Source organism: Gymnoscopelus braueri, assembly GCF_963280865.1.
Source record: "Gymnoscopelus braueri genome assembly, chromosome: 19".
NCBI classification, from domain to species: domain Eukaryota; kingdom Metazoa; phylum Chordata; class Actinopteri; order Myctophiformes; family Myctophidae; genus Gymnoscopelus; species Gymnoscopelus braueri.
The window spans coordinates 18,627,697-18,643,266 of record NC_137621.1 but is presented as its reverse complement, the minus strand read 5'-3'; the positions used below and the strand labels follow the sequence as shown (position 1 = coordinate 18,643,266).

General features: G+C 42.0%; 1 protein-coding gene across 1 annotated transcript in view; it reads left to right on the top strand.

Annotated features, from left to right (window-relative positions):
- Positions 1-15,420, top strand: part of LOC308073994 (RAS guanyl-releasing protein 1-like) — a 29,951-nt gene extending 14,531 nt beyond the window's left edge. The window contains exons 8-17 of the mRNA XM_080413308.1: positions 860-976; positions 3,286-3,561; positions 5,838-5,918; positions 6,292-6,396; positions 6,528-6,637; positions 7,237-7,381; positions 9,512-9,548; positions 10,249-10,380; positions 11,626-11,975; positions 13,576-15,420. Of these exons, the coding sequence (XP_080269434.1) occupies positions 860-976; positions 3,286-3,561; positions 5,838-5,918; positions 6,292-6,396; positions 6,528-6,637; positions 7,237-7,381; positions 9,512-9,548; positions 10,249-10,380; positions 11,626-11,975; positions 13,576-13,710 (1,488 nt within the window). The 3' untranslated portion in view covers positions 13,711-15,420. The remainder of the gene's footprint in view (positions 1-859; positions 977-3,285; positions 3,562-5,837; positions 5,919-6,291; positions 6,397-6,527; positions 6,638-7,236; positions 7,382-9,511; positions 9,549-10,248; positions 10,381-11,625; positions 11,976-13,575) is intronic.
- Positions 15,421-15,570: the final 150 nt, after the last annotated feature.

The following is a 15,570-nucleotide window of genomic DNA, read 5'->3' as shown; positions in this document are numbered from 1 at the left end:
TGCATGTATGCATCCTGCTGCTGCTGTTTACCAGTGGTGGAAAAAGCAGCCTACCTTTTTTTTTTACTAAAGTTGAAGTACTCTGTTTCAAATAAAAGGCTTATATTCAGAATGTTACTTGAGTAAAAGTACAAAAGTAGTGGCATCAAAATATACTTACAGTAGCAAAGTAAAAGTACTCAACTTTAAAAAAAACGAAAACTGATCTACAGTACTCAACGCTCACAACGCTGTGACGCGTTGTGAGCTTTTGGATCAGCTTTTTTTGAATAGCTGAAGTATAAATAGGGCTTATAAATAGGGCTTACGGTTAATGTATGTTTTGTAGTAATAATCAAAATCTAAGTAACTAGTAGTATCTAGTAGCTGTCAAGTAATTATAGTGGAGTATAAGTATAAAGTATCACAAAAAGGAATCACTCAAGTTAAGTAAAAGTACCTCAGAGTTGTACTTATGTCCAGTACTTGAGTAAATGTACTTAACTACTTTACACCACTGCTGTTTACAAGTATGAACATCAAAACCGGCTGCTGAGGAAATGCATAGAGAGAACAGAGAACTGAAAGGGAGAGAAAAACACTTGCATAAAACAATGAGCTGGATGTCAGCGCGGCGACAAGCAGATAGCAACCGTCGAGTGGCTTATGCAACTAAAACTTGTGTGAATTATGTAACTAGTCTACAGCTACAGTACCTGGAGAGAGTTTAAGTGTGTGTGTGTGAGTGTGAGTGTGTGTGTGTGTGTGTGTGGCTGTGTGCGTGTGGGAGAGAAAGGATGGGTACGATGTGGTAATGGATTGAAACATGCTCTTCATATCTCTTCATCTATTGTTCATGTAATGTTTATGTTTTCACCAGAGCCTGCATCTTATGCACAACTTTAACACACTAATGGCGGTGGTGGGAGGCCTGTGTCACAGTGCTATCTCCAGACTGAAGGACACCAGCTCGCATGTCCCCAGTGAGGTCTCCAAGGTATTGAACGGGTCACACATGCCTCTTTATCAAGATCAATATATCATAATATTACATCATGTATAATATATTATATATGACACATCAATTATGGTATATTACATACCAATATGCAGTATATTACATATATCATATTCAATCAGTGCTAGACAATGCTACAGCCTTATAATTACTCACAGTCTATAAACATATTCTGATGCAGTTGTTTTATTAATGGTAATTAACTATTAAATTACTGCTACAATCAACCTATTGGAATCAAGACAAGTCAATTTAAATACTACAGAAATCCCCCCCCCCCCGCACTACCCCACCCCTACAAGTTGCACACATACACCCACACCGGATACTGCAATGCAACGTACATACACAAACAGAGAGAGAAAGAGACTAACAATAGTACTGAGAGAATAGAAGACAATACAGTTGTTACTGATCTCAGGTCATAGGTAGCCTGGTAAACCCTCCCTCCGGAAATCTCAATTCCATTTCATTTCAGGAGTGAGTCTGGCCTGATCCGCCTGTCTGCAATATTGGCTGTGCTGGAGTTGGGCGGGAGTAATACCGTTGACTGACAACCCCTTCAGCCAATGATAATTTTTCCCCTTCAGCCAATCAGCAGTTCACCAGTCTTAATGTGACGCGACGGGACTTTTGAGACAGCCATACCCAAAATGGGTTGCCTTTTTCGGGTACAATGGTGTCACTGCCCGCCCCTACCGGTTCTCTAATAATTTTTTTTTAAATAGGCTTTGTCATGATTAATTGACCACATATATGAAGTTAAACAACTAAATTCTATCCAAACGATATCTTATAAGTAAATTCCGTGCCTCAAAATAGAAGTTAGAGAGCTTTTTGAAGTAAAAAAATAGCGGAGAATTGGCCGCACAAGAAAAAGATGGCTGCCGTTCGTGTTTTGGGCTCACTCGAACTCGCCACCTGATTGGCCAACGTAAGCTGTCAATCACAGAACAATGAGCGACGACGCTGATAGGCGCGGCCGTTTGGCATACACAGCCAATATTGCAGAGAGGCGGTTCATGCCAGACTCACTCCTGAAATGAAATGGAATTGAGATTTCCGGAGGGAGGGTTTACCAGGCTAGGTCATAGGCAGTTCGTCTCAGAAAGTAGGACCATAATGATTAATCACTTTCAACCTGGTGTCCCAGTCCCTATTCTGGGCTTGTCATAGGTAAAACATTTGGTAGGTAAAAAAAATACATATCTACAAGCTCACAATGCGTTGCATCGTGACTCGTTGTGAGCTTGTGGATCGGATATTTTAAGTACGACATAGGTTTTTATTTTTTTCCCTTAATGATAGTCCACTGTGTAGAGAGACAGGAAACAGGGAGAGAGAATCAGGGCGTGACATGTAGCAAAGGGCCGCCGGTCATGGGAATCAGTCCTGGGACTCGCTGTCAGGCATCAGAGCCTATGTGGTACACACCTTAACTGCTCGGCTTTCAGCCCCCACAAGTACATAGGGTTAAAGTGGTTAAATGCACCTTCACCAGATTTTGATTTTATTCTATACTTTAGGGGTAGTGTTCAGCTTTTTTTGTTCTAGTGAACACCGTTTGCAACATTTTGAATGAGTCTTTCAATAATCCTTTTAAGAAGTCTAGTGGAGACGGAAGAGGGCATTACAGTAATGATGGAGGTTAATGCATGGACCAGTACAGTATTTTATAGTCGCACTGAGACAACTTTTCCAAATGGTAAAATGCTGTTCTAGTAATATTATTGACAAGATAACACACAGGTTTCTGACCTGCTCATTGGATTTCAGGGACGGTTAGATCAAATCAGAATAGATCTCTATTTAAAAAATGCACATGTACAAAATACCATATACCTGTGGTTCTCAAACGATCTGCCGAGGCACACTGATGTACCGTGACACAAGTTTACAGTAGGTGTGCCTTGGGATTTTGTGATAACCGCACATTATTTTACACATTAATATACACTTTGTACATGTATACAACTACAGTACAGTGTACAAAAAAGTTATGGATGATTTTGTAATTTGATATATCAGTACTGTGTGCATTTCCCTAATACAGAGGGAAATTCTATACCCTAAAAACAATATTTCAAAATCGTATTTTTTTTTTAGTAAATAACTAACATTTAAAGAGTGATAAGAGTGATAACACGTGTTATAGAGGCTATTTTACATGGATATAAATACATGTGTGCCTTGCGGTTTTGACTTTCCCTTTGGTATGCCTTGGGCACACCAAAGACCACTGCCATATACAGTAGCATAATTTACAGTACCCCCCCCCCCCCCCACAGGTGCTGAATGAGATGACAGACCTGCTGTCCTCCTGTAGGAACTATGACAACTACAGACAGGCTTACAGCAGGTGTGCAGGATTTAAGATCCCCATCCTGGGTGTCCACCTTAAAGACTTGATCTCGGTCAACGAGGCGATGTCCGACTACTTGGATGAGAACAAGGTGAACGTCCAGAAGCTGCAAGCACTCTACAACCACATCAATGACCTGATTCAACTGCAGCAGATCCCACCTCGGCTGGATGCGAACAAAGATCTGGTGCATCTACTGACGGTAAGCCAAGTGCAACCACCTCAGACTGCTGTTTCATATGGAGCTTCTATGCACTCAGCATAGGCTCTGTGTATGACTGTAGTTGACTTTTCCAGAAGGTGGCATTCCCATATCCTGTACTGGGGTCAGTATCTCATAACTTCATTTGATTGGCTCACTGGCAGATTTGAACCGGAAACACGTATGAAGGTGTCTTGTGTTTCTACTTCAAATCGGCTGTTGAGCCAATCAAATGAAGTTATGAAGAGATTTAGAGCATATGATTTGTGGTATTTTGTACCATGTTTTAAAACTGCAGTCCTTACATTCTATGTCTGTTTGTCTCCCTCTCCCAACGGAGAGAGGTAATTGCAAAAATGTCTGAACTACAGTAAAGATGGCAGCGCATCTTTGTCCATTGTCATTCCCCCTAAAAAATTACCCACCTCTGTGATTTTTAAAACACTTGACAACAAGGCAGGCATGCCGACAGTGAGGCGTCGAGGCTTGTGAGGCACGCCAGGCCCACGCCAAGCAGCCAATGGCCTTGCATGTTGACAAGTTGGCCCTCCGAGTTGGCAAGCCATGGTGCACGGAATAGGTTATTTGCTTTTCCCAAACTACACGTACAGTAGTACTTGTTTACAATGACGTGCACATTAAGCTATCTACAGTATCTACTGTTAGTGGCCTGGGCTAGCTTGTTAGCTACATAATGTAAACAGACTGGCTGCAAGTGGGTGTATCACTTTCACCCAGCCAAAGGGAGGACAGTGTAGCCAATAAAAACAATTGGGCCAGGGTTTGCATAGAGGGAATAGTATACACACATCCGATCCAGTGTGCCATCTGCTTCAAATAACTTAATTGACATTATCAGCCAGTAGCGGTCCTCCCCTGACACCAGGGTCAAGATTTCTCAATTGAAGAGTAGGGAGATCATCTCCAACTACTGCAGATGTACCAGTTATATTGTATTATTATAATATCCTTCCATGCATATTTGTTGAAATAACATTTTATTCATTAACCAGAATAACCACATGAACTCTTGCTCACAGCACATCGCAAAGTAGTAATTTCTGCAAAGGGATTTGGGGAAAAAAGTAGCAGACTAAGTATATAGCTTTAAATGGATTTAGCTCAATAAAATGCAAGCCGTGATGTGTGTAGGTGTGCATGATGAGTAAGCAAACTGTGTGTGCTTGTGTGCCGAGGGTGTGCATCGATGAGCGAGTGGGTGACAGTTGAGTGTGAGTGAGTGTGAGAGTGCATATCGCTGTGTTACTGTGGTAGTGGTCTTTCTCACTGTAGCTACGGTTCCATTACATTGTCTCTTGTAGTGCAGTTCAAAGATGTAGAAGAACTCTGCTGGCTGTCTGGTGGTTTCAGATGGTCTATCTACAGCATGCTTTATACCATGGTCACGCAGAATACTCAATTCTGATTGGCCGGAGGGTGTGCATTATTTTCAGATAACTGCACTGCTACGGTCTCATCACTATTCTAAATCGATACGCATAATAATTGAACTGCGTTAACAGTTATTTAAGCTGTCATATGCAATGAGCTAACCCCCCCCCTTTGCGCTTGCTGTTGTGCATTATTATTATGCACAACATTATTCAGGCTAAAGAATCATAACGAGCAGAGTTGCAACATAATCCCCAAAATGGTGGTTTGCAACATAAAAAACTGGACAGTCCATATTCAGGCGGCGAGCCTTGACCCAATGCCGTTGCCATAGCAATATAATAGCAGAACGGGCCGTCAAATGGACAGTGACAGGCCACGTCAAGGTGACAAGCAGAGATTGTTTAATGTTTCCATAGCACATCAGCCTATTATATTATATTGCATATACTCGTATATACAAATATTAAATATCTATACGGTCTCCCTTCCTTTCGCTCGCTCTATTTTTCTCTCTCCCTCTCTCACAGGCAAGTGCGTGCGGTAAAACAAAAAAAGACTGACCTGAATCACTAGACTGTGTGTATGAGAGAGATACAGGGAGAGAGAGACAGGGAGAAAGAGAAGGGGGACAATATGTGTATACAGTAAGTTACAATGGCAGATTTGTGTGAGCAACACAGTGTTTGTGTGATCAGAATTGCGTTGCAACTTGTTGCATGCGATTGGACAGGTTGAATCTCTTGCAACACAATCAGCCGGCATGCACCGACCTGCAATGGGGCAATTCAGACCACTGTGATGACGGTTTCTTCGTGTTGCAAATCGCTGGTGTGACCTACTGTAGGCTTTACATATTAAACTAGCTGTACCCTTCCCCACAGCTCTCGTTGGACCTATACTATACGGAGGATGAGATCTATGAGCTATCTTATGCCAGGGAGCCCAAGAACTCCAAAGCACCTGTGAGTGACTATTAAACATTTTTCATTCTAACTTTACAGGTGGATGTACAGTAACCACACCATACCTTTAAGCATTGATCATAATTTGCTCTGAGATTTGATTGTTGTTATTGTATACGTTATACTCACATGGCAGTTTACAAAAAATATGTGAATATGGATTCTATATAAGAATGGAATGGTCATTCCTCACAAGTCTTTTACATGTACTGTAAGTGCAGACTGCATTAACTAATCATGTTTTAACTGTTTACATGTGATGTCAATGTAGTAGTTTATAAATGGATCTAGTCTAATAGAATTAATCTGGGGAGCTTATCCATTTTATTGACCGTCTAGAGGCTGCTTTAGTGATTGTTTGATTTTCTATCAGCCAGCCACCCCCTCTAGACCTCCAGTGGTTGTGGACTGGGCATCTGGAGTGGCCCCCAAACCAGACCCCAGAACCATCAGCAAACATGTGCAAAGAATGGTGGACGTGAGTGGCTCATTATTACTGTACATTTAGCTTAGTGTCGCTCATTATGTTATGTACTGTAACTGTCATTTATTTGAACTATTATAAAAGTCTGTCAATAATGTATTTTCCCCTCTCCTTGTGGTTCACAGTCTGTGTTTAAGAACTATGACCATGATGAAAATGGATTCATTTCTCAAGAGGACTTTGAGAAAATTGCTGCTAGCTTTCCTTTCTCTTCCTGTGTCATGGACAAAGAAAGGTGTGTGGAGGGTCTGCGATGCATTGCGGTTTGTTTCTCCCGTTGCATACTTGACAGGTCATGTACTTTGTCGTGTGATGGTGTCGCGCAAAAAAAAAATAGCTGACCTACAAGTCCACAACATGCATGGATTGTAGGTCTGCCATTTATGGCTCGCGACACCGTCGTGCGACAAAGTATAACCCGGGCTTTCTTCTAAAACTTTTGTGGAAAGGGAACAAAAGTGGAACCTGTAGCATTGATGACTGTAGCAGCAGGAAACTAAAATAGCAGCAGAACCCGCAGTAGTCAATTATCACGCTCAGCCCTGTCACTGCATCATCGTTTATGTTCTCTCTTGAAAGCCCCGTCTGAAATGCAACCACTGACTGAATTATGTGAACATTATGTCTTCTGTCTAAATTAACATTTAATATCAGAGCTACAGTGCAGCTCATGTTAAAGAGGTATGTATGTTAGACTGTGAATTGACAGAAGTATGGACCATAGAATGGATTCAAATAACATGGTATCACTTTCAGAGTCTAGATTAATACTCAGGATTTTACAGTGTAGTAAATTGCTGACTGATGTATACCTTGTGTACTGTGTTTGTACAGGGAAGGTCACATCAGTAGAAATGAGATCACAGCCTATTTCATGCGTGTGAGTGTCATCTGCTCCAAGTTGGGTCTGGGCTTTGTCCACAACTTCCAAGAGACCACTTACATGAAGCCCACCTTCTGCGACAACTGTTCCGGATTTGTAAGTTTTTATACAGAATCCAGAAATGATAATGTAAAGGAAATATACTTGTAGATGCTTTTCGTATATATTACATGGGTTTGCCCTGGGGTGATTAGACAAGCCATTTCACACTGCATTCTCACTCCAGGGTGAAGCCATCTATCTGTAATTTAACCCTAGTAACCCAGGTTGATGATCTTTATCCTGGGTTGAAGCATTTGTGCAGGGAAGAAAATGTCACTTTAAGGCTAATGGGGTTCCCCCCAGGTTGACAGTTTGCAGCTGTTTTAACGTTACCGTAACAACAAAAACAGAGGGACAGCGAGTGCATTTTCCGGCAGCGGCTGCTGCCGGTGGCGGCGGCGGCGGCGCCGGCTGGAGCTGCCGGTGGCGTCAGCTTTGGGAGTGTGCTGCGTTTGTGTAACGCAGTCCCCACTAATATTATTTACGATTCTGTGCCTATCGGTACATAACTCGGACGCCGCTTAGTCGAATAGCAGACCATCGGCCGGTCGTCGCGGGCACTCGCGCCTGGAGGCGCTCGGGCGCGACTCCTTGGCCTCAAGGTCTGCTGATTCGGCGCGGCTCCGTCATGGTCCAAAACTATACTTTATCGGCGGAAAAAGAAGTTGACTGCCGCTCCTCCACCGGCAGTTCCGCGACTGCCGCTCCTCCACCGGCAGTTTCCGCGGCAGTTCCGCTGCTCCGCCGGCAGCTGACGCTCCACCGCCGGCAGTCACTGCCGGGAGCTGCCGCTCCTCCACCGGAAGTTCCGCGGACGTTCCGCGGCTGTTGCCGCTGCCGGAGAATGCACTCGCTCCTTCTGCAAAAACATGCACACTGATAATTTTACAAGATCAGTGAAAAACACACATGGTCTAAAAAGGGTATAGGAGCGTGGCCAGAGGGCTCCCTGTGTGGTCCCCAGGGCCGGCAGGAAATACTGTATCTGGATGAAGGCACTTAACCCCCAAATGCTCCACTGCTCAGTTTTTGGAGCGAAGCGATTCAATGTTAAAGGGATAGTTCAACCCCAAAATAATTTTTTTCCCTATCGATTACACCTCCCATGGAGACTTAAATTCATGGATATGTTTTAGTTTTCTTTCGCATTCTTTACACACCGGGGGCGATTTTTTCATGCGAATAATATGTTTTTTTTTTAAACCTTATAAAGTCAATGCAAGCTTCCACATCAGTTTCGCGGAGCGAAAAAAACGTCTTTTATTTATTCGGGCCGAGTCCGAATTTTGCGTATATTCGCATAATCGCCGATGTGTAATGACCTTAAAGCCAATAATTTGATGACCGGGTGTATTTCCGGTAGGAAACTCAAAGAGACTCCTTTGAGTCTCCTACTCGGATACAATAGCGTCTTTCCGCCGGTAATAGAATAATTGGCTTAGGAATGCGATAAAACAAAATAATCGCCATGAATTCAATACTTCATGGGTTGTGTAATTGATAGAAAATGAGTAATTTTTGGGGTGAACTAGTCAATGTAAAGACTACATTTGTATTTTATTTTGCCCAGAGCTCAACTCAGGCAATTTTCGCTAAAGGGAACAGAGTGACGGACAGCCAGTATGTGTGTGGGGGAAAATGTTTCATCCGGTGTGAATACAACAGGGTGACGTTTCACTGAAATAGCGTCACTGAAATGATTCAAGCGAAATGCTCATTTGTATCTCGTCCGGTGTGATTTAGACTGTGGTTACACTGGACAGGTGTGAATGTGTGTAATTCTATGAGTGTGAAGCGGGTTGTCGCTGAGTGTGAAGCAAACCTACCCTGGATGAATGAAGGCTCTACTGGAGTCTGTACTCTATTGGTGGTGTGGGTATTGTCTGGTGGTTTAACACCACTTTCCAGTAAGTAACCAAAGAAGCTACATGCCTGTTATAGAGTAGCTGGGTTGAATATATTATATTTCCTGTTTCTGTACCACACTGAACCACATACTGTACCTGCAGTCAGAGAATCTCTTGCTTTCATTTATATTAACCAGTAACACATCGCTTTTGTTTTCAATGCACTCTTAAACTGTAAATCATGCGTGGAAATTTGAATGCCAGCTCATCATGTCTATTGTACATTTGTTCGGTGTTATCTTCATACAAATGTTTTTCTTCCTCTTTTCCTTCACAGTTGTGGGGCGTCATTAAACAGGGCTACAGGTGCAAAGGTGATGTTCTCAATTCCTGTCTAGTTTGTTAATAGAGAGACATAAGAGATTTAGATCATTGTACTTGTGGTATTTTGTGGCATGTTTTAAACCCGGCTCAATGAATTTTGCATTTAGTTTAGAGTGCCAGTATGTTGATTAGTAGCCTTTGTAGTCTAGCCACCACTTTCAACCTGGCATCCCTGGCATGTCATTATTTCAAAAATGAATTTGTATAATAGCAGATCTACAAGCTCACAACGTGTCATAAAGCTTATAGATCCTCTATTTTCACTATTACAGAAAATGTTTAAAAGTATAAAATAGGGCTTAAGAGTATTTTCAGGAAGGATACTGACAAGAGTCACAGCTATTTGTTGAGAGCAGGTACAGTCGAGCAATCTTAAAAGGTTGTAGTTTGTGGTTTTCTGTGTTGCAGACTGTTAGCTGTACCCTGCAGTGTGCAGTCAGAACCACAAAACCACTTTTTCCCCCCCTCCTTTTTTTGCCTTGTCTAGAGAGAAACAAATAGTTCACATGTCAATGAGCACACAATGGTTTGAGCATTGCACTTGCAGAATGCACAACATTAAAGAAAGGAAGGCTTACATCATGTGGTGTGTAGGGCATTGAGTGATAACGTTAAATGAATGCAGTGGCGGAACATAACTAAATGACTAGTTCCTGCTCTAACACGTTTGCATTGTTTGGGCCCGTTTAGACTGTGGGATGAACTGCCACAAGCTGTGTAAGGATCAGGTTGCATTTGAATGCAAGAAGAACATCAGAGGGACAGGCCCCACCGACAGTCCAACCCCAAACTCTACACCTGTCAACATGGGCATCTCGGAAGGTCGGTGGAGGAGAGCACACGAAACACACAGACCCACGCATGCACGCACACCTTTGAATGTGCACACTTGCATACAATGATGTGTAACAAGCACACACCTTTGTTGACCCGTAAATATAACCGCTAAGTTGGATTGAGTCTGTCAAAGTAAAAGACAGTGCCATCTTGTGACACAGGAAGAGTAAAACAATGTGTTTGCACTCGGCCCTTCGTGCTGCCACAATGCCATTGCATGATTGCATGCGGTCACCAATCTTACACAATGTACACAAACACACAAAAATCACAACAGATTGCAAGAGGAAAACTACAGGGAGCATGGGGCTCTCCAGCTGTCATAAGGAACCTTTTCACTTACAGTACTGACACTGAAAGTGCTTTCGGTAACTACATGGTAGTCTCAGTGGAGAATAACTACTGTACATTTGGTGCTTATGAATCTTACTTTTTGTAGTATGGTATGGTATGGTATGCACAGACAAAAAAGTTTGAGGCAATTCCATTGTCTCTGTCCAATCTCGCACATACACAGAGCTTTTGTCTGCAGGACAGAGAAGCTCAACTTTGGCAACTTTGATTCTTTGAATTTGCCAATCACAGGAGGCGTAAATGCAACAGACCTGAAGGAAGTTGGCTCCACTGGGTTCACCTTCCCTCCGTTACTTACCGGGACTCCCTCTTTCTTTGGTGTTTCGCCCAGGTGGGCATGGTTATATGCCTAAACCTAACCCTGACCTCAGAAAATATGCCCTTAACCCAGTGGTTCCCAAACTTTTTTGGTCGTGACCAAAAGAGAAATTCCTGGGACCCAAACTATTGGAAAAAAAACGATCTACAAGCTCACAACGTGTCGCGATGTGACGCGTTGTGAGCTTGTAGATCTGCTATTTTCACCACTTGAAAAAATATATTTCTTTTTTATGGAATTTAGATTATTTTTATGAATTGTGAAAACAAATTAAAGAAAATAAATTTAAAATCTTTTGAAATATATGTATATATATAATTTAAATAAGTAAAAAAGGGATATTTACTTGCGTGTCGCGACCCATAAAAATGGGTCCGCAACCCACAAATGGGTCACTGCCACTGCCTTAACCTAACCTCGCCCACCTGGTCGAAACACCAAAGACAGAGGGAGTCCCGTTACTTACTGGCAGGGTGGTTCATGTAAAAAAGGAAGTAGGAACGGCTAAATCATGATTAGCTACCCATACAGTATGTGACTTCCTGTTGGTATTCCAGGTTCAGAGGAAGGTCCTTTCACCTACCCACCACATGAATGCAAGGACTGGAGCCCAGAGTCCCCAGTCCCCTCCCATCCGAAGCAGCCGCCTCAGCTGCGAAGGGCGCTGAGGGTCCACAGTGGCACCCAGACTGATGGACCCTATTTGCCCGATACGACCCCCGACTCCAGTTGCCCACAGCCTTCTCTCCTGGTCCCACCTGCAACTCCCACCCTCACCCCGTGCCCCAGTCCGGTGCCACAACGCAAGCAGCGTCACTGTGCCAAGTGGGAGAACCGAGCCTCCACTGTGCAAAAGCCCAAGGGAGCAGAGGAGGAGAACAAGCCCACCTATGAAGCTCTGGAAATGGTGAGTGTAACTGCCACAGGTTCAACAAATGTCCACGCATCATACAGATGTCTTTTCTGGGATTTATTCCATCAAAACTCTCCAAACCCCTCCAAACAGACACCATACAAGACACAGTGAAAACTATAAAAGAAATAAACATACATAGTGCTTGCCAACGTGTCGTCACCACAGGGGGGGGGGGGGGGGGCGTGGCATAGTAGCTGCAGACATACTGGTGGGGGGCAATGTTAAGTCAACCTGTTTGTACCTCACAAAGATGTCCTCGCTACCAAATGACAGCAAATGCCCCCTTCAGGATTTTTGGCACTATTGAGTCCAGTCATTGTGAAGCATGGAGCATGAAGATTATTAAGTCCACACAGGTGCATCCAATTATTGCCACGTTACACTGAAGTTTCTCAAACAAAGTTTACATTTGCACATTTTGATAACACACATCAGATACATCACAAATCAATGAAAGGCATAAATACAATAAACATTTACCGTGTGCGCCTCTTGAACCATGTGCAGAACTTTGGCAATATTATTCTCTCTCTCTCTGGAGTTTCTTAAATGTGACCTCTCTGGATCAACTCAGCTTGCTTCTCACTCTTGATTGACAGCTTCACTCTGACCATGTGACTCTGTGCCCAATTACCGTAAACCCTCAAAGCAATGGGCACAGCATTTTTACCTTAAATCTTGTACTATATAAAACCTTTTTAATCTTTATTGTAACTTTTAGTACTATTTATTCATAATGAAATGAATCTTTTTAACCCAGTGTGTGCATGAATTTTACATAAACAAAACATATTTATAATCATAACTGAAACCACTGTCTCTCCTTCTGGGACAGTTACAGTGAGGATCACAACATTTTAGGTCAATATTCCTCGTGTTACACTGCACTACTTATCTACAGTATCCTCATATTCCATTCCAGCCATGGCCCAGTGAAGAGGCATTCCTACAACTTAGTGTCACAAAGACTAAAGACACATGCATTGATTTTAGACTATCTCCATTAGCTCCTCAGAGTAGTGTCATAAATGGCCAGACAGTGGATTTGTTAACCACTTATCTCGGTTCCATTATTGACAATCGTCTGAAATTTGATTTTAATACTGGTTGGCGTGTAGCCAAATTTCAAGTGGATAAGTAATTGGGGATTTTGTTCTACAGGGCTTTCATAGAATCTGTTATTTCCTACAATAGGGTTGTGAGGGAGGCTAGCAAGATTGTGGGGGTACAATTCAGCTGTTTGAGTCTTATATATGAGAAGCAGGTGCTTCTGTACATTACAGTAACAAGTTGTTCTACTGTGTGTCAGCACTCATGGAATGAATCGTATATATTATAAACTAACCAGTTATAGATTATAGCCTGGGTGTTCATGGTATGATCTAGTATGATTATGATGTAACTACATTCGCTCACAGGGACAGTTCAGCATGCAGTGGCACTTTTGCTTGCAACTAGTCATAATGCCCCTAGGGTGGTCAGTTATCATCCTCTTTGTCCTTTTATTACTCCCCTCAGACAGATCAAATAAAGGCTGGATACAGTATGTGATAAAGATATACAACACTGATGAAAGCTGTAATTTCTTCAGGATGTCCAGAAGCTCGAGAAAGCCAACGAGATGCTGCGTCGGAAACTGAGGGAAGCAGAGCGAGAGGTTGAGATTCTAAAGACTCTTCTGAAGAGACACGCCCTCCACCCTGTAGAGGAAGACTCGTCCTCTTAGCCACACATGAGACTGACACTGACCCCATGTGGCATCCTGGATGATTATGGATCCCACTGACGTTCCAGGTCCTTTTCATGAATTTTTTTAAAATCAGAATTTCTGCTTTATTTCTGACAGTGACAGTGAGAGAGACGAGGAAAGGTGGGAGAGAGAGGGGATAGCGTGCAGCAAACAGCGTCAGGTCAGATTCAATCCCAGGCCCGCTGCAGTAAGGTCTTTAACCTTATTTATGTGGTATGTGCTCTTACCAGGTGATCCATCGGGGCGACCCAACATTACAGACACCTTGTATATAAAGTGGGTAGATTGCCTACAGCCAATCAGTACTTTACTGTGGTATACAATCAGGCAATAAAGACAATCAGTATACTATCAATAAGGCATTAATAACAAACTATGTGAAGTAGCTTTTCTAGGGTGTGTGGGCTTCTTGAGAGTAACTGAATGTTACATAAAAATGTTATTCTGTGTCCCAAATAGTCAGTTAGCTATTAATCCAGTGGTGGATACTGGATACTAAGCTTTAAAAGTATAAAAGGTTATAGTGTGAAAGTCAAATGTGAAACAAGCCTACACATTGAAGTAAAAAATGGTATGTGAAGTACAGATTTTTTTGTAGAGTGATTGTCAAATAATGGTAATTAACTTTGTCTTTCTATTGTATTAGTACAGTGGGTGAAAATGTCATCTATGTAAGAATTACTAAATTAGTACCTAGCTTTTCATATAGTAGTAGAACAGAGACTCCTGTGTAATCAACTTGGAAGTATGTGAACTACGGTGGCGATAGTGTTTTAGTATGAACAGACAGTAGAATGTGCTACTGTAGCACTTGATCACACACACACAAGTATTGATATGCATCAAAATGGACAGTTTTAAGTACATTTTTGTCAATGTCAACAGCTACAATAAATGCATTTGCTCTAAAAATAGATTTTCCTCATGCTAAAATGACAGTCAGTAAAATTGGTTGTAAAAATCAATCTGTCAAGGACTAAAAACAGGAATGTCAACATCAGAAGTATAGTATTTGATATGCACACAATGGAGTACAGCAGAGTAACATTTTGAGAATTGTTAAAAAAAACTCCTTGTTATTGTTTTGAGGGTGACAAGCACTCTAATTTGTGTACCACCAGAATGAGAGGTGGACAGTGTTACTCCGTATCACAGTAACATGTAACATTTACTGTACATCAATGTGCAAGATACTCTTCGTGTTTCTGTTAATATTTATTGTATAAAACACTACACAGTTTCACATTTGTATTAGATATAAGAACGAATGACATTTTATATACTGGTACTTTCATCAGATTATTTATGCCTATTTTTGCCATTATGTTTTTGTTTTTTTGCTATGCCTTTTTGATAACTGTGCAGCCCACAGTGGTAAGCAAGCATAAAAGTAATGTACTGTGTATTAGTTACAGGGTTGTGTTGTACAAAAACAGATGTGTGTGTCTATGTATATATATATATCACACACACACACACACACACACACACACACACACACACACACACACACACACACACACACACACACACACACACACACACACACACACACACACACACACACACACACACACACACACACACACACACACACACACACACACACACACACACACACACACACACGTAGCCTATATTGTTGTGCCATACAGTTACTTAGAAGAGCATTCTTTCTCTCAGTATTGTTTTTATTGTTTGTTACAATAAAACATCTTTTAATAATCTAATAGTCACCTGTAATACTGTACTTATCCAACAGGGGTCCTTCAAGCCTCAGAATCCCCCTTCTCCAGTATCTCAGTTTTGGATGCCTAATTTCTGCTGCCGTTTTCA